The sequence below is a fragment of the Lissotriton helveticus genome, chromosome 7 (assembly GCF_964261635.1).
Source record: "Lissotriton helveticus chromosome 7, aLisHel1.1, whole genome shotgun sequence".
Classification (NCBI taxonomy): domain Eukaryota; kingdom Metazoa; phylum Chordata; class Amphibia; order Caudata; family Salamandridae; genus Lissotriton; species Lissotriton helveticus.
The window spans coordinates 359,952,900-359,975,792 of NC_136068.1; the positions used below are offsets into that span (position 1 = coordinate 359,952,900).

General features: G+C 44.1%; 1 protein-coding gene across 1 annotated transcript in view; it reads left to right on the forward strand.

Annotated features, from left to right (window-relative positions):
* PIGU (phosphatidylinositol glycan anchor biosynthesis class U) overlaps positions 1-22,893 on the forward strand; it is a 142,896-nt gene that overhangs the window by 29,626 nt on the left and 90,377 nt on the right. The window contains exon 3 of the mRNA XM_078652172.1: positions 9,639-9,698. Coding sequence (XP_078508298.1) covers positions 9,639-9,698 — 60 coding nt within the window. The remainder of the gene's footprint in view (positions 1-9,638; positions 9,699-22,893) is intronic.

Consider the following 22,893-nt stretch of genomic DNA (forward strand, 5'->3'; position numbering starts at 1 on the left):
ATAACAGAGGAGGAGTGAGTGGATATCTTTGTCGAATAGAGGATCTTTTAGTCTAGAGGGCTGGGTGGGTGCATTGGGGTAGGGTAAAGTTCTCCATCTCAAGTATGTGGGCTCCTGAGAAAGTGAGATCCTGTTGGTTGGGAGGTATGTGCTAGGCAAGCTGTGGTGGTTGGGGGATTTGCCATGAATAAGACTGTTCTTATTCAGCCACTGATTCATGGACAACTGTAAGGTGAGGCCAATAAGTCTTTGTAGGTCAGCTTTGAGTTGTCGTAGATAGTGTGTGATCTCATCAAGTCTAGAGTCAGGTGAGGTGTGGATACAGATTATCAGGTCTAGGGGCGAGGGGAATGTCAGGGGGAGCTGGAGTTGAAGGAGTTGGAAGACCAGTGGCCTGGGGAAACCTGCAGAGTGGATGGAGAGGCAGGTAAAGTCAATAATAGAAGAAGGAGATGAGGTTGAAAGATGGAGGAGAGATAGGTTGCTAGGCATAGTTAGGGACTCAGACTTTTGGGTGTGGCATAGGTTGCGGGATGTGGTGAGTCGGTGGAGTAATTAGGGTGAGGGAATTAATGTTTTGTCCCGATGAATGTGAAGTAACTGCTCTGGGTGTGGGGTAAGATTGTAGTGTGGAATGATGATTGAGGAATGGGGGCTCGGGTGCAGGTGATGAGTTAGTGTTTCATGCGGAGTTAGGAAGGCCTTGGGCAGGGGAGGATTCAGTCCTCTTTGCAGCTTTCTTGTTGAGAAGGGAAAATGTCCTCAAATATTTCTAGGTTGCTGTAGGATGATTGTATAAGGATAGCCCCATTGTTGTAAATGGTGATGGTTGCTTCTGCTCTGAAAACTGATGAGGGAGCAACCCAGACTCTTAGACCATGAGAAGTTTTCCTAGATGTGGAGATAAAGAGCAATGAGAACAGGGCTTTCCTCTAATGAGGTCTTCTATTGGCGTAAAGGATGAGGTCCCTTGTTATGACTACTTTATTCATAGAGAAGTAGGGGTCAGAAACCAGGGTTTCTGGGTTGGATTTGAGAAGGCTATGTTTGAAGCTCTTGCCTGCTTTTCATGTTAGATTTGGGAAGTACTTAATTATATAGGCATAGCGGCCAGCCAACTCCAGATTTGCATCAGTAATTCCTGTTTGATCCATATCAAGGACTGGCTGCAGGAGGCTATAGAAGGGAGGAGGGAATGGTGAACAGGGTTAGTGGAATGAAATACTGGTCTTGGTGTTTAGATAGAATTGCTTGGGGAAAAACGTTGCCGCATACTAAATGGCTGAATTTTTAGGGAGTAGAAGGGAAGCAGGCTGTCATAGGATGTATATACGGGTAGAAGAAGGAGCATCGGACCCCGAATGGTCTCCTAATGCAGAGAATTGCTCAGACACAGCAATGGAGACTCAGACCCAGTTTTTCCCATAAACAGTAACATGGACAGCTGTGAAAAAGGCTGCCTGAATAAGGCATGTAGAGCTCTTCATATAGAATGATGTAAAACTCTGACCCATTGTAAGATAGCTGCCCCATTGGTGAAGCTGTTGGAGTGTATAACAGCCCTTCTTTTCTTTCAGTGCCTCCGGGTGCATTAAGTCCTATTTTTATTGTTTTGCAGGTGAGAGGGCCACCATTTTAGGGAAGTGGCCTTCATGTAGGGAAGAAGGGGTGGGGGGACCACCAAATGGAGGGCTAGCCAAGCCCATTGGGGCCAACCCTCTAAACAACAAGCTCAAAAACCATGAGAGCAAAAGAGAGGAGCATGTGAAATAGAGATTAGGGAGTTCACCGAGTTTGAGGCATGCAGAACATGAACCATGTCAATGGTCCGTTAATGGAGCACCTGGGGTGCAACGCCCATAGTCAGTCTGGCAGAATTGATCAGACAACACAAAGCAGCGGAAGGGCTCTTGTGTCAGCGGCGATTGTGCTCCGCAGCCCATGGGGGTAGAGGGCTCTCCAAGTTTGAGGCACCTAGGGAGCTGCACTAATAGTCAGTTGGGCAGAATTGAGCGGGAAAAGCAGCAGGGGAGCTCCTGTGTTGAGGTGGGGCTACAATTTTCATCCGCAGCCTACGGGAAGCACAACATGTATCCAGGGGCGGGAAACGCTCTTGCTTCCATCATTTCTATGGCTCTGTGATGTAAATTGTGCTGTAGTAGGCGGGCTTCGACTGTCCGATGACTGCCTAGACTCTCGGTTCAGTGCTTCCTCCACTCATTTCTCACGCTCTAACCATCCATCCGAGCTAATGAGGTAACCCCATCATCAGCCAGAGATTACAGCATTACCGATGTACCACCGAAGGATGATTCCAGCCATTTACCCTACTGGAAACTGTCCTTTTACCCTCGGGCCTTTGAGGACATTGTTGCTGAAAATGGGGTCCGCCATCCACAAGAGTCTTTCCGGACGGCTCCCTCTTCCTATATTGGCTGAACATCCTATCACTTGCCTGAAAAGACCAGGATCATATTTGTAGAGTAAAAGTAACATTTCATCTGTGGAGGTCAACAGTTCCTGTGGCGCACCACTACTTCTTCACCACAGCAGGGACTCACAGCCTTACATTACATCATGGCTGCACCTTGCCGACTGTTCATCTCTGTCTGCATCAGATAGGTAGCGGGCACCCCCCAATTGCCATAACTACCATAAACTACCACACCGTTTGCAGTAATAGTGCCAAACAGCGCCGCAGTGTTACCCCGCTATCCCAATTGGTTGTCATGGTGCCACGCACCTGAAGATTGCCTACCTGTGACCTAACGGAGCTCCCGCTGCAGTTGCTACAACCCTTGTGTACAGCCTACCTGCTCCTGTCTGCTTTCCTCCAGCACCACTGAGCCTCCTGACTGTGTTGCTCGCCAGGAGACCACCTACTTGAATCCCAGCGGCCTACACCCACCACGCAGCTGCCATTAGAGACCTAACCAACTCCCAGAGGCCTGATCCTTCCACCACCACTGGTACATCTGGAATACACAACTCACTGCCTGTCTCCTGTGATCCTTCAGTCTTTAACAAGCGCCCGACACCACATCACGGACCTCCCTGGTCCTCCGGTAATGGGCCTTGATCACTGCAGTCGCCACAACCACAGTGTACAAAATACCTGCTCCTGACTGCTTCGCTCCAGCTCCGCTGTGCCTCCAGACTGTGTCACTCTCTAATTTATTCCCAGCAGTGCCACTGCAATATCGATCTACACATATGCACTCACCACACAGCTGCCATTAGAGGCCTACCCAACTCCTAGCGGCCTGATCCTTCCGCCGCCAGCGGCCCATCTGGAGTACGCAACACGTTGCCTGACCTTAAGAAGGCTGCCATGTAGCTGAGAAACAAACTACTCTATAGTAATTGGGCACTTACAAACTTACTAGCTACGTTCTCACTCACCTATTTGCTTACTTGCTACGACCTTACCTATTCTGTAATTACTCCGAGCACTGCTTGACACAATTTGTATTATCAACAAACACAGAGCCCCTCCAGGCCCTCCTCTCTTGCTTATTTTTCACCTGCATTTTTGTGGGGCAACAAACAGAACCAACACCTGGAGAAAGATCAATCAATAGGCCAACTAACAAGTATTTGCCAAACTGTCTAATTACTTAACAGAAGATCGCCCAGATATCCATACCATCAGGCATTTGGACAGCAGCCATTGGTCCTCAGCCAGTGTCCAGCGACCAGTGGGTCTGCAGCCAATAGAGAACAATAGGCAACAACCGACAACATTTATCTCCCAACAGACAGTAGACTACAGTGACCAGCAGTTGGTATCCTCAATCTTCTTTAATCACCTAGCGCTTTCAACCTCTCTCACCAAGATAGCCGACCATAAAGGAAAAGATTTCAAAGATCAGAAAGTGCACCAAGAAAGTAAAGCTCCTCATAAGTGACCCAAACCTGATACCCCATAGCCAGACTCCCTAGTGAAAAGCAAAAGAGATCTGTCTGTTAACGTGGAAGTTATCATCCAATGTCTGGGTGCTCTACATAATTTAACCCAAGCTACGAAATCCAGCACTGATGCCATGAGGCAAGACTTCAGAGCTCTCCGCGACGACGTGAGGGGTCTCTCCAGCAGACTCACCGAGGCCAAATCTAGAATTAGTTCCATGGAAAATACCAACACCACGACTGTAAAACGCGTGGATCAATCATCATGCAATGAAAATGATGGCGAGAAGACTCTCAGAACTCGAAGACCGTAAACGGAGAGGAAGTCTACGTATTTTTGGCTTACCAGAGAACACTGAAAAAGATGCCAACTTCTGCTTGGAATTCCTGGAATCCTGGATCCCTCTCACACTGGGCTTAAATTTCGACAAAGACTCTGAAATTGAACAGGCACACAGTATCCCTTCAAGCATTCTGCCCAACTCTGCACCTGGCAACTACACTCGCCCTAGAACAATGATCTTTAAACCATTGCAATATCCCCACACCTAATTCATTCTCGCCCACATGAGGAAAAATCTACAAGCTGTATAGAACGGATTGCGCATCATGATCGCCCAGGACTTCTCAAAAGTAACTGTGGCCACAAGCAAGGGCTTCCTGGCCCTGCTTCAAGGTCTGAAACATCTCCTTCTCCTTCACCGGCCCAGCGAGATTTTGCATATTCTTCAAAGACAAACCATTGGTCTTCTGCACTCCTACCGATCTTCAAGCCTTTCTGGACACAGCCACATAAACAGATATGTCCATTCGACTAGATATTGGCGTTTTTCCTGCTACAAAGTTTCCATGTGCCTATCATTGACCTTTTTCACACCTGTGTACACGTAACCACGTGTGTCCTTTGTCTCTATACTAACATACATCCTTGAGCCGCTGTGTGTCTCTCACATTAAGGAAAATGGCCATGATCCTGTTTGTTCAGTTCTAACTAGTTAATCTATATATCAAAATTCCAGTCTGGTTGCTACTGGTGGTAACGCTCTAACAGTCCATCTCAATACTAACTCCACAACAACTTAAGGGTGGTTCATGGTCTAATCGAATCACACCTGGATATTATACCTCAATTTACTCCCTTGAGTGTTCTTACTCATTTACTCACTTCTGTACGCATTCAAGTGCTCTGTTACTATAGTACCCTTGCACTGTAACACTAAAGCACTAAAATGTTTGGTTACATTATTGAATCTACGAATAACCTACATATTCATGTATGATGCGCTGACTGCAGTTTTCTGCTAGTTTTTTCCCATTTAAACACTTCATGGATTTGTTATTGCATTTTGTGTGTAATTCTTGACCCACAATAAGCTGTACATCTCACACCAGAATGTTGTACCATTAGGATGGAGCTCCTCTGCCGATGGTTAGGCCCGGCCCTCTCGTGGCCTTCCTTTCTTCTTCCCTAGATTGGGTAGGAAAATGAGGTTCACCTGCATTTCAAGGGTGGGGTGGCGGGCGGGATAGGATTTAGGGTTGTATTTGGTTCTCTCTTACTCCTTCTTCTCCTCTCAGTTTCTTTCTTTCCCTTACCCACACCCCAACCACCCTTCCCAATGTAGGTATAATTGAGGTGTATGCTCCCCCAAGCAGGTCTGCAAGGCTTCTCCCATGGTTTATGATCTCACTACCCCACTTGCCGACTGTCAGCCCTGAGCCTAAGTCATTGCGGCAATATATACCCCACACATGTTCACGCTAGATCTACCTGGCCACAGGTCTCTCCGCCACAACCTCAGATCTCATCACATATCACCTTGCGGCCCCACACTGCCATCAGCACTCCGATATCGACTTCTCACTAACCACTCAGCTTCTCCTTTACCTGATGACTGACATCAGAATCCTCTCTTTAAACACCAAGGGCCTCTCCCACCCAGTAAAACTTTTAAAAATAGCTGATTACTGCAATAAACTGAAAGGAGATTTTATTCTCCTACACAGGACCCATATTGAGTCAATCAAAGATGCTAGATTCTATTGCTCCTGGGTCGCAAATACTTTACTTTCTCCAGCCATAGCCAAGAAAAACAGTGTCATTATGTTATATGCAAACAAATACGGGATAGCCGTCCTTTCCCACTCGCATGACCACCAGGGACGATGGTTAATCACAAGGATACTAAAGAAAAACAGAGAAACGGTTGTAGTAAATATTTCCGCACCTTAAGATAACTCGGTTGCCTTTTGGCAAGACCTAGACAAGCGCATCTCAGAAATCCCAGATAACGTTGGCATCATTGTGGGGGGACTTCAACCTTCTAATGGAAGGTGTCCTAGATAGAACTACACAAACAAATTTATTGACAGCAGGTCTCACAAACAGATGAAACTATGCTGCAAGAATAACAATCTAATTGATAGATGAAGATTATTCAACCAGAGTGGTAGTGACCACATTTTACTCCTCCCCACATTGCACTTTCACAAGAATTGATTATATCCTTATAGATAAATCTTTAGTGCCCAAGGCACAGAACCCCAAAATCGAACCCATACTAATTAGTGACTATTCATGCATATTGCTTGAACTCTCAATTACAGACATGCACCCACCCCCAAATGTCTCGAACCTTAACGACGCACTCCTGGAGGACAACCTATCCAAATCTAAAATCAGGGAAACAATCCAACAATTCCTGGTAAAAAACAGAGCAGGGGACATATCGGACTCGGTTCAGTGGGATGCCCTGAAGGCCACTCTCAGGGGTACCCTAATGGCACTAGCTGCCTCCAGAAACAAATCCATGAATGAACGTCTCCATTCTATTGCATCTAAAATCAAGTCCCTAAACGAATCCATCAGACACTCCTCTGGGTCTCAACACATTCCTAAACTGTGCAAACTACAATATGAGTACAATCAAATACTACGTATTAGAGCGCAGAAATGGGTGGAAATTGCCAACGCGGAAAAATCGACCACTAGAAACAAAGCCTGGAAGGCCCTTGAAAAATTACTTAAAATACTCTAAAAACAAAACCATCACCTCTGCCATTGAAAACAAATCAGGCCTCACAGTAAACCCCCCCACCCCCTTTGAGATTCTTGAGGTCTTTCAGAACTTCTACTCAGACCTCTACACTCCAAACAACACAATCAACCCAAAAGACTATGTTTCATACCTGAACTCCTGCTCTCTCCCCTATCAGCTGAGTATAGATCCCTACTTATTCCTCCAATTACTTCTGATGAAATCGGCTGGGCCAGTAAATCCCTCACCCCAGGCAAGGCTCCAGGCCCGATGGGTATACAGTGAACTTCTACATCTACTAAACGTTCCCCGCCATCCTAACATAACCCTTTCTTGCCTTGTTCCAATCGTATACTTCTACCGGCCGAGTCTCTGATTCAGCCTCAAAGGCCTCAATAGTAGTTACCCCAAAAGAAAGGAATGATGCACTGGAGGTCAAAAACTACAGGTCGATATTGCTATTCGATATCGACTCTAAAATATACACCAAAATTCTGGCACGAAAATTATAGAAAGTGCTCCAAAAATGAATTGCTCCAACTCAATTTGGATTTTTTAAAAGCAGGCTGGCCACGGACAACATCCATGTTTGTTGCTACGCCCTTGAAAAAGCTTGGTCATCGTCCTCGCCCACCATGGCGATGGCGCCTGATGCGGAAAAAGCCATGGTCTCCTGGACCTTCCTACATGAGACACGCCGCAAATTCCAGCTAGGCGAGAATTTAATCCACATGGTAATGGCCCTCTATGCTGCTCCAGTGGAGACAGTCAGGATAAATAGCAGACTATCCAACTCATTCTCTGTATCCTAAGGCACCAGGCAAGGATGCCCCCCCTCTCTCCTATTAGTTATCAAACCCCTCTTATGTTACCTAAAAGCGAATGACAACATCAAAGGTGTCCAATTCCAATCGGGTAGGCAACTAATTGCAGCCTACGCCGACGATTTTCTGATCTTTAGATTGTGAGGAATCCACCGAGTCGATTGAACACATGATTTCCACATACAAAATGGTCCAACCACTATGGTCCAAGATACAACAAACCATTCAAGACATCTTTAAATCCATTTCTCCCCAACCCTACTGACCTCAACGCTCTGCCTAGGTGCATAACAACCTATCCCCACAAGACTTGCTTCTACACGATATCATGCTAGCCCTAGGTTCTAAAACGATTCTACTAGAATGAAAATTCAGCACAGAAATCCCCTTCAAGAGATGGTGGAACATTCTATGTGCCACCAGAAGTGCCGACAACATCATGTATAAAAAAAGTTCACAACACTTCATGCTCACATGGCCTATGGGACTCAGTCGACCATGATCTCCAAAAAGTGGACCCTCCATAGTTCTCATACACCAGGGCTGATACCACAACCACACATCTTATGGCTTTTAGACCTACTTCCACCTAACCCGACTGGCCTCCACGACACACGTGGGGACCATGCCCCTCCTCCCCTCCCCCCTCACTCCCGCCCTCTCTTTCGCCTCTATCTCTCTGCCTCTTGCACACCCTATCTCTCTGCCTCTTGCTCACCCTGGTATTTCATTCCCCCACCAATTAATGTATCTTCGGCTTAATCTCCCCAACCACCCAGTTCTTCTGCATGGGCCAGTCACACATGCTGCCATTCCATCTCTACCTATGGTAAGCCTGAAGTCCCCCCTCCTACTATTGACAAAGACACCCCAGATGCCGTATTTTGTATACTATAACGCTGTTTTCCAACTAAATTAAATGCTGCTATATACCTTACTCTGTAATGTGCAAATATCATCTACTTTGTTGCAGCTCATTGTTTTTCTGTTTTTCTTTTATATATATTTTGGAAATAAAAAAAACGTTTGAACATAAATAATGTCCCTTAACTCTATAATTGTCATGCCTTGCATTTAGATTTCCATGAAGGGCGCTCTCCAGAGATGCCTTTGTTGAGGTTAATATTTGACTGAGTCAAGTTCAAAGTGTCACTACCATTTGATAGTATTGCTACTAATTAAAAGAGAGGCATATAAGAGTCAAAAATGTACTCGACTCCTGGATTTTGAATTAATGTCTGACTCTCGGGAGTTCTCAAATAATTTTAAGAGTACTCTTGGAAAGCTTCAGCGTCGCTAATTCCCAGGATCATTCACAAGCATATCCATAAGTACACATTGAAATGTACACTTTAACATATTGAGTGGAAATGTAATGTTAACATGCATTAGCATAGCTTTTTCTATGCTAAAAATATATTTCCCATTTGGAGAAATTCCTTTTCTCTACATGTTCATCAGTTATCTGTTCTCTGCATCCTCACCAGGATGGACTTCAACATATTTTTGGGAGTGAGTACCCTTAAAAGCTTGCTTTGTTTTTCAGATATGTTTATGCTGGATTTCAGTTATCCAACACCATTCTGTTTACTTATTTACCGAGAGAGGCAGTTGAGGACCACACAAAACTCAAAAATTTACCACAATCTACTAAATATGATTTCCAGGAAGTAAATCTCGCACATAACTCCATCTTGATATACTTGCCTCAAAACGTGCATTCTTACATATTCTTACATTATGCCATATATACCATGTATCTGCTATGCTAAAGTATTAAGTATTATAATGTAAATTTTAAACTATAATGTTTTAAAAAAAGAATAACCTATACTGACTGTGTCTCCTTGTGTTTTTCTTTCCAAAGACACCTCTGACGATCTACCTCTTTCATTTCCTGATTGATTATGCTGAGCTTGTATTCATGGTAAGCACTATATTCTTTTTCAAGTATTTCGACTTTTGAATTCATGTTCTGGTCAAGCAAAAATGGCAAGGTCTATGAATGGACTGTTAAGTAGTCACATTTCTTAGATTTATGAAAGGTGATGAAAGACCACCATGCCCATCTAATGTGTTGGCAGTTGCAACTGAAATCCATTGATGTAGTCATTCGTAGACTTAGGGCAGTTTTCCCACTAGTTCACTAGTTATGTGGCACAGCACTGACCTAAGTACAGGCGTGTTTTCATACCCTTTAAGTATTCTTGTCAGCCAACGTATAGGGGCATTCCAATGTGGATGGAAAGCGAAGAGGCTCCATCATCGGTGACCCCATCCCTGCTTCAGACTGTGGCAATTCATGGGCAGTAAAAATCCCACATGACTTCAACACTTTCTGATTCTGCCTCACAGAAACATGCACCCAACCGCCACTAAGCTGCATGCTCTGAGTTTTCAACAAATGCGGACAGGGTTTTTTGGTTGAGGGAAATACCGGGCGCACTGCTCACAGGTAATGCGCAGGAGGTATGGTATAGGACAGAAGGTGCATACAGGTGAGAGGCAAGTCCCTATAACCTCTCAGAAGTGTGTTTTGGAGACACACCGTATACAATATAAACAAAACCTGCTGCACACTAAATATAAAGTACAAGCACAACAGATGTCTCAATGGACATAAAAGTTCAAGTTTTCATGGACGAAGAAGGGGAACACCAGTGTTTCGGCTCCTCTTTTATTGTTCATACATAGCCAGCCGACACGTGTTTCGTCACAAGAAAAAACACTATTTCCGCGACTCCTCAGGGCTGTAGGTAATGAATGTAGAACCACAGTTTGCAGTGCCGGTGATAATTCCGACCCGGCTAGAACCACAGGTCGCAGTGCCGGTGATAATTCCGACCCGGCTCCGCTCGAGACCGGGTTGAGTCTTTGTCAGATTATGTATTTCGTAGTTCCGAAGTGGTGCTCTCCAGCGAGTATGTGGAGATGCTTCAATCAGTAGTTTCGCTTAATTAAGAAGTATTCAAGGTGAGTTGCTTGGGGTTATGTCCTTGTCCACGTTAGTGAAGCGCGGGCCGGAATTATCACCGGCACTGCGACATGTGGTTCTACATTCATTACCTACAGCCCTGAGGAGTCGCGGAAATAGTGTTTTTTCTTGCGACGAAACACGTGTCGGCTGGCTATGTATGAACAATAAAAGAGGAGCCGAAACACTGGTGTTCCCCTTCTTCGTCCATGAAAACTTGAACTTTTATGTCCATTGAGACATCTCTTGTGCTTGTACTTTATATTTAGTGTGCAGCAGGTTTTGTTTATACTGCATGCTCTGAGTGACTAAAACCTCTTTTCTGCCATTTGAACCCTGTCTCGAAGGTAAAAACACTTTCAGTTGCATGCAGGTCACCTTTCACAAGGGTCTGGTGATCTTATCCTTCACATTTTCATAACATGCCTCAATTCTTTCAGATAGTTCATTCTCCTTCCACATTACAAAGAATATAATGGGTATGGTGCCAGAATATCGTGTACTAAAATTGTCTGGGGAAAAGGATTGGGCCCCAAATATTGTTTATATAACTATCATAATAAAGTTAATAATGTGAAATCTTTTTCCAGTAAGGCGTAGTCTTGTGAATGCTATTTAGGGCTCAGTGTTTATGTCTGAAAGAATTGTTGTCCTCCATATTCTGACATACTACCATATACTGTGGTACAAGGCTCTTAGTCCGGGTTCTGTGGTGCAACATTGCCAAAATAACAAATCATATAAATCTAGAAGTAGTAATTATTTAATGAAAAGATTATCGAGCAGTTTTGTGCAATTTGTAAAACATTTTCAATAAAAACATTATTGGGCCGATTACGATGATGGGTGGAATTGCTTCCGCCCAATACATGATCGTAAATGGGACCGACCGACCTCCGGTCGGCGGTCCCGACTGCCTGAGTGTTCGGTCTCATTCTGACATTCCCCTATGGGAGCATGTATTACGGCCGTAAACCGTAGTACATGGTCCCGTAGGGAAATGGGAGGTGGTGTTAATGCTGCACCCCGTGGAAGGCACATCAAGGTGCCTGCCACAGGTTGCAGGTAATAACAACCATAGGTGCCCCATCTGCCTCCAACCGGAGGCCGTGCACACCAGGGTGCCCTGCTAGGGGTCCCCCAACATGCTTTCAGACAGTGTTGCCAGAAAGGCCGGCATGGCAACCCTGCCGGAAACCGTGCATCGTAATCCCAAGGGCAGAAAGGCTGCCCTCTGGGGTTACGGGCCCGCCTCTGACTGGCTGAGGGGCCCCTTGAGCCCGTCGTAAGTCAGATGGAATGACGGGCCGATTCCAGTTCCAACCGGCTGATTCATAATCAGCCGGTGGGAATTGAAACCGAGGATGGCACTGGGAAAGCCTCCGACCGTCCTCGTAGTAAGCCCCTACATGTCACATTTACTCTGTTTTTTAAATGTTCTTGTACTGGTTGCTATTGGTGGTTTTATTTCCATGTGAAACACTGCAAAAACTCCTGTGAATCCCCCCGTATTTCCCACTTTTGAGACACAAAAGTTGGAAATTCACCAATGGGAATTGCTTAGATAGAGGGAGGCATTGTCTAGAAAGCTGCAACACCCTTGTCCCGAAATGAAATATTGTAGCATGTTCGCACCTGGGGGATTTGGAGGAACAATTATGCCAACCCTTGGTGGAGAAAGCTGGGAGTTGTTCAGAAATATTCTCTTCTTCGCTCAACCTGTGGATGGTAGGAGCCGTTATGAAATTGCTGGCACTTTCCCTCCTTCTCTAAAAGAAGTGAGCAGCTTGTCACATGTTCCGTCCATCGCACCCACCTACATTTTAAAAGATGAAACTGTCCCTTAAAGCCGTCTTGAGTCACGTACGTGAAAGGCTCTTTCTGACCTGGTAGGTCGATAACCACTGAACAGAGACAAAGAGCGGGTGGACTATTGTATTCTCCTAGTTCACATTTTCTATTTAGAAATTGTATATCATTCTATAAAGCATGTAGTACTTCCAACTTTCACTTATGTACAGCGAGAATTTGTTAGTGGGAAATACTAAGTACAGTAATGAACTTCGTACTTAAGCAAAACAAACTTAATAACTATGCTTGATCAAGTAAAGAATTGCCAAATTCACCCATACAAATCTCTGCAAACCATGTGCTGGTAACTTTTTGTTGTCATATTTGAAGTCTATCCTCTGAGAACTCCCTGTGTTCCTTTTTGTACTTTACTGATTCCGGATGGCAATTTGTTAGAGCTTTCGGGCCAAGAAAAAAAAATGCAAGTGCACTAATGGAGAAGATATCCTTTGTATAATAAAGGCATCAATCTCCGATTTGGCAGCAAGGCCTCATATATTCTTAATTTAAATCACCCTCCGTTACCCCCCAGTTTGAGCTTGCAAGTGTTGATTGTTGCCAAAGAAATCTAATTTGAGAGAAGTTGCATTTATTATGATCTTCTCTGTATAGATTCCAGTCACCTAAAATGTACAGTTTGTTTCAGTTTTATTTTGGTCATGTGCAATCAATGTGCTGCCCTACTTTTAATTATTATCAATGTTCGAGGAAAAAATAATGTGTTACTTAGGCTTGTGCGAAACCCTCGCTATCTGCTGTAGCGTAATTACGTGAAATTACTGCAAAATTACACAGAATTACACAAAATGCATCTCTCACTCACAAAATTACCCAAACTCAAAATTTTTATTTCTTATTGATTTCCGAATGGTCATATTCAAAACACTGCCACTTGCATTCAGATGTATAGTTTTGCCCTAAAAAATGAGTCAGTCGGCTTGGGGACATCAATACAATAAAAATAAAAACGTTCTGAAATTTTGGTGACCGTTTCATTTAAGGAACAGCAGCTTTCATTCAAAACTTTGCCATTCGCATTCGGATTTTTAGTTTGGTGCTAAAAAAATACTCGAATGGTCCTTTAGGGTAAAAGTGTACCTGAAGTGTCACTGGCTTTCACAAATCACCCGAACGGCATACCCTGCATTAAAATTTCAACCCCAAAATTATGCAGTATGGCATATAATTTCTCATGAATTGTGCTACACAAAATTGCCCAAATTACGCGGTGTTGTTAAAATTTCGCCCAGGCTCATTTATTTAATTAATTAATTACTGCAGTTAATACACATTGAAATAACTGATTTCTTTATAACTTAAAACGTTTTAAGTTAAAGCTTACCTGGATTAATAACGTGTCTGTTTTATATTGTTCACTAGGTGACAACTGTGGCATTCATCAAAGCTGGCATACTAGTTTATACAATGTATTATAACGACAGCTCTGAAACAAACTCAGTGGTTGCACACAGCAAAGTAAAATAATATTCAGTAGCCCATTTGCCAGTGGCACAAGTCTGAAGCTAAATATGTGAAGATAAGTTGTAAGTTCTGAAAAAGTACATGGTCTTGACAGGCAAATACTAGAATGCATAAACTAAACCAGAGCAGCAACAGAGACCAGACTGGTAGATTCACACCTAATTTTGCTAATTCAGTATAGTGCACCCTGCCAACTTTTCAGCACTATGGGGCCGATTCCGATCTGGGTCGGAAAGCTCTCCGACCGTGCCGGATCCGGAGTGTTTTCCGACCGAGCAGGACGCCTGCAGTCCAACCAAGCGAGTACGATGCGGCCGCATGTTGCCGGACTCGGTTCAGTCGGACTCCCATAAAAGTCAATTGGAGCCGGTCGTACGACACGTACATGGGCTCCCATTGACTGAATGGGTATGTCTTGCACAAGGGCGCCATTACCTGGCACGGTTTGCTTACGGACGAGGCGTACAGAGTGGTTCGGACCCAGAAACGATTTGGTCGGTGATTTTGCGTTTCTCCCATCGTACTTGCTCGCTCGTACAGCTGTACGAGTCGGGCGGTGAACATGTGTACAGCTCGTACTTTTTACGGCCGAACGCGTTCGGGGACCTTCCGAGCGAGATCAGAATCGGCCCCTATATGTTTGACTGTAATTGAAAAAAAATTCTAATCACCCATTGTTCATTGCTTTTTAATGTGATGTTGTGATATTTCACCTTTTAGGCGGTAGTTAGAAGGTCTCCCTACAAAGTTGGTGAAGCATTTAGATTAGGAAATCACAATTGCCACAGGTATGACTACCAAAAAATAAAATAGCCTTCCTTGTGTTTGAAATGGCAAAGCCTGAGTTGAGTGCTGCGTCAGACAAGCATGTGCAGTGCTAACAAGTAAGGCTTACCTAGTCAAGACAAAAACTCTTTATTCAAAATCAACTATTGAGTAAAATCACGCTTTTTAATTGTGTCAGGCACGGTATATTTCACCACTTTAATCAAGTCAAGTCAAATATCTTTATTTCGGTTAAAACAAGAACCATAAAAGATGTACATAGAATATAAAAAGCAGAAACCAGTTCCCGATTCCGCACCCATCTTTCCCACAGTTCGTTTATGTTAATTAACGGCCAATCAGAGGCGAGAATAAAACAATAAATACATTATTAAATCTAAAAGCATGAACCATTCATCAGAGATAATAGAATCACAACATTACAGTTCACAGTTCATTAAATCATACTTTGTATGAATAGTATTGCTCCCTTTTTTTTTCTCCTGTTAAAGATAAAAGAAGCTGGGTTTATAAAAATTATAGGCTGTACAGACACAAACGCATAGATCCACATCCCACCTCTAATACTTGTGATGACTCAACTAAGAGTCTAGCCTGGGGCACCACAGCTTAAAGCCCCTCCCCCTTCGTACTATCTCCACAGAAAAAAGATATCTGCTTACACCAAAAAGAGTCTTTTCAGTTCTAAAAATTCTTTCCGCCTCACTGAAATGTCTAAAGTCCAAAAGACGGCAAATAGGTTTTATCTATTTTCTTCTGGGGTGTGTATACGCAGAACAGGAGAATAGTGCATGAGCTTCGTCCTCTATGGCACCATTACTACACAGTTCACATCTAACCAGGTCATCCTTCCCTGCGTTGCCTTTATTGCCTACCCATCTCGCAGTATTTGCTTTGATTTGTAATATGCCATAACAGAACTTTAAATACAGCGATTTAGCTAAGTCTGGTAGGATCTCATCCATAGAGGATTCGAATCTGCTCTCTGTCTTCGTAGCAAGATATCTCAGAGTTACAGTCCCCAATTCATGGTTATGTAATTTTGAGTTTAAAACAAACTCCCAGTATCTTACTTTTAGCACCTTTTTGCAACTCAGATTAAGAGCTTCGGGATCTTCCCAGTAGTGACTCAACCCCAGTTTAACAAACCTGTCCTCAATATGGTTTAGCCATACCAACTTCGTGGTGTTTTTTATTTTCAGAATTTCTTTTAAAGCTTCTCTGTAATCAACTAGTTCGTTAGTTGACCACACGCAGATCCAATACAGCAGGGGACGTAAAGCCGCATGGTCATCAGTACGATGGATATCCAAATCCATTATGAGTGGGAGTAAAGGCGTACGCCATGGGATTGCTAATAATTTCCTAAGAAAGATGTTCTCTTGTATCATAAAGGCGTTTTTGGCCGCATAACCCCATAGTTCGGCCCCATAAAGAGTGGCCGATTGGGCTTTGTATTTATACAACTCCAATGCTGGGACACTGCTTTGGAGCAACTACTCTTGTGTCACCTTGCTATCGGAACTAGATTCTGGGTAAGGAGTGTTTTACTTTTATCTACTTGAGTTTTCCAGTCTAGTTTGGTGTCTAAAGTAATGCCTAGATAGTTAAAATTTTGCTCAAATTCAATCCCTTCTGTATTAATAGTCAGTGTTTTTTTTAAAGATCTATGAGGACTAACCGCCATATACTTAGTTTTGGATGAGTTATTCTCCAATCCTTTACTCTCACAGTAAGACCAAAAGGTATCAAGTAGATTTTGTAATCCTTTGGGTGTCTGTGGTATTAAAATAGTATCATCTGCGAATAACAATGCTTGCACATGATCACCACCCATCTTGGGAGAATCATGGTCGCAGCCCAAGAGAGTATCTGGTATATCATTTACGTTCAGGGAGAACAATGTCGGTGCCAGCACACATCCTTGTCTAACACCTCTATTTATGTTAATACGGTCAGTCAGTTCTCCGTTTGGGCCCCATCTCACCCTGGCATAGTTTGCTTCATTCAACCTGACAATCTGTTCCAGAATTTCCCCCAGAACACCCAGGTCCCTCAATCTTAGCCATAGAGAATTTCTAGGGACCAGGTCGAAGGCCGCCCTGAGGTCAATGAAGGCCACGTACAAATGAGCCCTTTTTATTTTAATATACTTCCAGATGATGCATAAAAATCTAAACACCTGGTCGATTGTGCGGATTTTTTCTCTAAAACCTGCCTGGTACTTGGTTAGGGTACTAGTTTCCCCAATCCAGGAACTCAACCTACTTAAAACTTGTCTTGCAAATACCTTCTGTAGGACGTCAATTAGACTAATAGGTCTGTAATGGGCCGGATTCATACGGTCTCCCTTTTTAAAAATAGTCACGATCTCAGTGCCCCGCCATGTGTCAGGAATAGGAGCACCCTTATCTATATTATTACAGAGACAGTTAATATAGGGGGCCCATATCATATTTTCATGCTTCCATAAGTCCCCGGGGATCCTATCCGGACCAGGGGCCTTCCCTGGTTTTATCGCGTTAATTGCTTCGATTGTTTCTGCTAAACTAAACAACAACAAGGGTGTCACACTTGAATTGGGTCCTAAGTCGTCAATAGCACGAATAGGCTCATTATTGGTTGGGGAATATAATTTAGAAAAATGTGACACCCAGATATTAGCTTCTAAGAACGTATCCCTACTAGGGGTTCCATCTCTGGTGCCTTTAGCGAGCAGGCCCCAGAATAAAGCCTGGTCATTTACCTTGCATGCCTCAAGTAATTCGGACCACATTTTTTCGTCCCAAGATTTCTTTGCCTTGGAGACTATGTTCTTATAATACCTCCTTTTCTCCCTTAATGCAAATTCATCGTTACATTTTGCGGCCACTATAAGTTCCTTTTTAGCATTGCGGCAGCCTTTGTCATACCAAATATCACCCTTGGCTACATTTCTCTGTCCTTTTTTTGGCTGCTTAGTGGTTTTAGTTAGTACTTCTGCAAATCCTAGCGAAAGATTTCCATGGATCCGCATAATAGGGATCTCCTGTACTGGGAAATCAATATACGGGGAGAATGAATCTACATACATCTCATAGATTTTTTTGACAGTAATTTCATTCCCCAGTACAATTGGCCACTTTAATGCTCTGCGATTATTTGAGACCAAAGGATCAATATCAGTATGTTCAAGGCTATTCTATCCTTTGGGAGATAAATAAAATAATGACGCACTAAGCGTCAAGCTGAGAGGGTAGTGGTCACTCTCGATACGGTTCTCCACTACAAGGTCACTTACCATCGGCCAGAGTGGGATTGAAACCATTATATAGTCTATATAGCTATTGCAACTTCCCCGCTTGAAGGTTGGTTGACTTGGGTTATCTGATGTTAAACGCCCATTACAGGCACGTAGGCCATGCGCTGCTTTCAGTCGCAGTAGCTGTGCTGCAGCAGTTAAGCATGGCACCGCTGAGTTGGTCTCAATTCCGGGGATATTATTAGCATTATCCTCTGGCTCGAGAATATTTTCCAGGCCTGCTATCGGCTCAAATTTGCGATTGAAATCCCCCCCAATAATTACCAAAGTTCTCTGGTCGAGCATAGAAATTATATCATCTAGTTGCTCGACAACTTCTGCCTCCTTATTCAGACCCTCCAGGATTTCGCGATTTCGCGATTTGCAAAATAATCGCGAAATCTGCACTTTTGTAAAAAGTCCGCACTTTCTACAAAAGTGCCCGCGAAATCAGGGCTTGGCGGCTGGGCGGCATCTATTGTACTCCTTCAAGATGAGGGCTCCTCTTGTGTTCTGGGAGTCTTTCAACATTCGTGTTCTTGTTTTTACAATAACTGATCCTTTTGTAAAGCGCTCTGACACCGGGGAAAGGTCACGCTGTATAATACAGTTCAAACTGTCCACCGAACTGATGAAAACATTCTTGTAATGTACGCAGACCGGCTGGCTGTAACAGATCCCATTTGACCGCCTGTTGCATTTCTCCAATGATGGCTTGGGTGCACCACACAAGATGCAAGACTCGCCTTTTTCACAGGTGATTTAACATTATTTTCACTTTATTGCTGTTGGAGCTTCAGTTCACCAAGTTGCGCTCTGCCTGCTTCAAGGGAGCGGCTGCCAGATTTTAAATGCCTAATGTTTCACGCAGTTCAATGTGGATCTCGATTGGCCTGCCGAGAGCTGAGACTTGCCCCTCTATGTTTCTTTCATTTTACCGAGTGGGGGAGAACTACGCAACATATACATGGCACTGAAACATATTTGGCAGTATGGGAAAGTACTGGCCTTCCATAGCACTGAGTCATCATACCCATAACACCCTTTGTTCTAGTGTTTACAGTTAGAACGCTCTAGGCCTATCTTTCCTTGTCAGATCACAACATGTGCAGTAGACACACACTGCACAGCCTGCTTAGCCATCTCCACAGAGAGGCCCTCGATTGCAAACAACCTAACATGGTTAGTCCCCCCACTTCTTTTTTTTTTTAGGACTTGTGCCCTTGAGGAGGGGTGGTGGTAGGTGGAGGGTGGCGCGAGGAGGGTCAGTCAGTATAATGATATGTGCAACTTGTTTAATGTGCAGTTTTAGTTGCATGAGCAGCTGGAAGAGAATCGAATTACAGCAAACCATGGTGTAGTCTTGTAAGCAGGGTCGGTGGTGGGATAGTTAAAGAGTTGATGCCACTGGTCGGGGCAGGGGTGTCTGCACCCTGTTCTGGGGTGAGAGTAGACCGGAAATGGGAGCAGCGTTGGGCACCAATGCTTCCCCTTTCTTCTTGTTTCGGTACTCAAGCAAGGTGCATTTAGGCTTGCCAAGATTGTCTTAGACTCTCGCTTAGAAGTAGAGAGTTATGATTGGCCCTGGGATCTTTATTTCCCTTGGGCCATCTCGTTTCTGCAGAAGACAGAGTCTTGAAAGATCTCCGATTGGCTGCCAGCAACATGAGAAAAATGTTGCTGCCAGCCATTACATGACACGGAGACTTAGCACAGCAAACAAATACTCTCAGACACTTTAAACATGCCTATTTGAAAGTGGAATACTCTGCTAAAATTGTTTCCATTGATTTAAGGCTGAAAAAGAATGATTCTGTATAAAATAAAGTGCTGCAATAATGCAGCTAAATTTCAATTTTTGTGCCGCTAAATTTAAACTTTTGTGCCGCTAAATTAGTAAATCGATGCCGCAATATCCTGGGGGGGTCTGCTTATTGGCTGATAATGGCCTGCTATAGACATTCAAAATACAGACTTCTCTTTTGTTAAGCCCTGTAAACCTGACTCCTAAAATATCCAAACTATTAGAATCAATTTGGTTGAAGTCGGTTCCCAGCGTAATTTTTGTCCAAATTGCCAGGCCTCCCGAAGGTCTTCCTTTGGGTGCACTAATTGCAGGTACGCTAAATGATCTATAACCAACTTTAAAGGGACTTTCAACAGCCCAGATTTCTTGGAATAATATAATTTCGTAGTTATCAATATATTCCTGCCACATGGTATCGCTTACGTTTTTTTTAATGCCCGCTATATTCCAGGACCTCAATTTAATACTAGGTTCTATGCCTGTGTCAAGTATATTGCAGTATGGTCTTATGTTGTTCGCTTCTGTTACTTGTGTAGTCTCTGTTTCAGTATATTGGTCACTACTATTTAAGGAGTCACCTTCAATTATATCACCCCGGTTTTCGCGCAAGAGATAAGAAATGTGCACCTTCGCTTGGGATATTATCTGCATATAGCCACTCTCGCAGGCTCTTTCATTAGATGCTTCAATAATCATAATATCAGTATTAAAAGTAGTACCCCGGTCCAAACCCTCTCCATTACTATTTAGGAGCGGTGTAGGGCCTGTGTTAATAGAGGTTGGCCTTACTTGCTCCTTAGGATGTTTTTCAAAGGTCACTTCGCTACTCGCATCTATTGGTCTTTCATCCCCCCATATCCGGAACTGCTAGTCTACTCAGTTCTTCATCTCTGAGCGAATCAACTCCTTCAAGCCCATACAGCTCCTTAAAACGATTAGTAGTGGGAATGGTGAATAGATTTTTTAACCCACCCATAACCCCTACTCGTTGCATCCCAAAGGGGTTGTGCTTGAATAATGCCAAGGGTGTTGGGCGATAAAAATAGCTCAGGTCATGGGTGTGAATGCCACTGCTATCACTTGGATAAAATTGGTTGCAGATGTAGCCAGCTACCCGTCTATCCCTAAAGTTAACAATAACAGAATCCACGGCTATATCCTTAGGTCTTTGCCCGACCCAGCTTACTCTTCGGGCATACAGAATTTCCCCGTTGATATTGCTTGGGAGGGGTCTATTCTTGTTTACCCAAAAGGTTACCTTGTTTTTCAATTCTGGGTACGTTTCTGTTTTGTCATTCTTTAACTCTGGAACCCCAGTGAGTACAACAACGTATGGGAAGGAGTCTGGCGGCAGATCAATACAATTTAAGGCGTGTTTTTGTTTTATAGTGTTAGGCGTTTCCTTGACTACCAATTGACTGTCCTTAATCTGCCTCACGGCTCCGAGCTCATTTGTCGGCCTCCCCTCCCTCACCCCTCTGCAGATTCTCACTAGATCCCTTGTCCTGCTTTCAGGCGGTGTAGCAGTATGTTTATTACCACAGGGGTTGTATCAGATGCAGTCGGGATTGACGGCAAAGTTGCTTCAACTACGGGTATTTTTGGTAAATGTATTTCAGCCGTGTTCTCTCTCGATATACGCTCGGCCAACTTTTTTAATATACCAGAGTTCTCTGTAGTATTCTGCTCGAGTCTCCCCAATCTTTCGCTAATTGCCTTTGTCCTCTCTAAAAGAGGTAGAATTAAGGACTTTATCAGTTGTTCAACTTGGACCATAAAGCCTTCAGGTGGTTGCAACGAAGAGAAAGTTGGAACCACTGTCTTAGAAGTTGAGAGCGTTAACGATGGGGTAGATGTCAGTGCCAGTGATGGCAGTGCAGTAACCTGTGAGGTTGAGATCTCTTCTACAGTGTTTTTGGTCGCTTTGCAGGTTTTTATTATCTTTGGGCATCTTCCCTTATGGGCGCCCCTCCCCACTTCCTCTTGGCAGCCGGGGCTGGTCCCGCAATTTGCTTTGAAGTTTGAGTTCCTGTACTGTATTTTACAGAGGACCTTGTAGGGGGTGCGGTGCAACGTTATCGGGTGAATCCTCTAGGGCTGGACTATTGGATGCAGGAGGGGGTCTAATCTCACCTGACACTGGTATGTCGCGCAAACTCTCTGCCTCGTGGTCATTATCTCTCTCATTAATGTGTGTTGTATTAGCTTGGACTTCTAAGTGATTTGGGGAGATGACCGACAATATAGTCCCTAAGGAAGATCGCCTTACGTACATTGGTTCAAGGGAAAGGCGACGTTCTGTTAGGGCTATTTCGTGCTCGAGTACTGATGTTGCCCTGGTGATAAATTGGTCTAGTGTTCCACTTATGGTACCTCCCGCCACAGCCCTCCTCCCTTTCCCTGCGGGTGCCGCCTTCAATATAGTTAATACAAATCAGGTTCACCTATTCTAATCCCCAACAATGGGCTGCCAGTCAATTCAGTGCAACAATCTACAAATAAATTGATGGTGTCCTTGCAGTTCTGTAGATGTTCAGGGGTGGCCCAGCCCAGCCTCCTCCGGGCTACGACGAGCGTGAACGGGGCCCACCCTTGGCCCACGCGCGTCCGCTGCGGGAGGGCCGGGCCGGTTATGAGGGCCTTGGTCGCCCTCCGGCAGCGTCACTTTCCCTGCGCCACGCAGGGGCTTCTGGGGTTTGTAGTTTCGCTACACGCCGCGCCGTTGCCCTCACGGCTGGGAATAGCATCTCCGCGGCTCCTGGCAGGGTGCAAAGTCCTTTAAGTATCCAAGCCGTTCCCCTCACCGCAGGTTTGGTAAGTTTGGCAGAGGTTGGGTCTCACTACTTTAATAAAGGCTATTCCTTATACATGGACTGCTGGCCTTAAATATCCTCTTCATAGAGTATTCATTTCAATCTAAATCATCATAATGTACTCTTGCG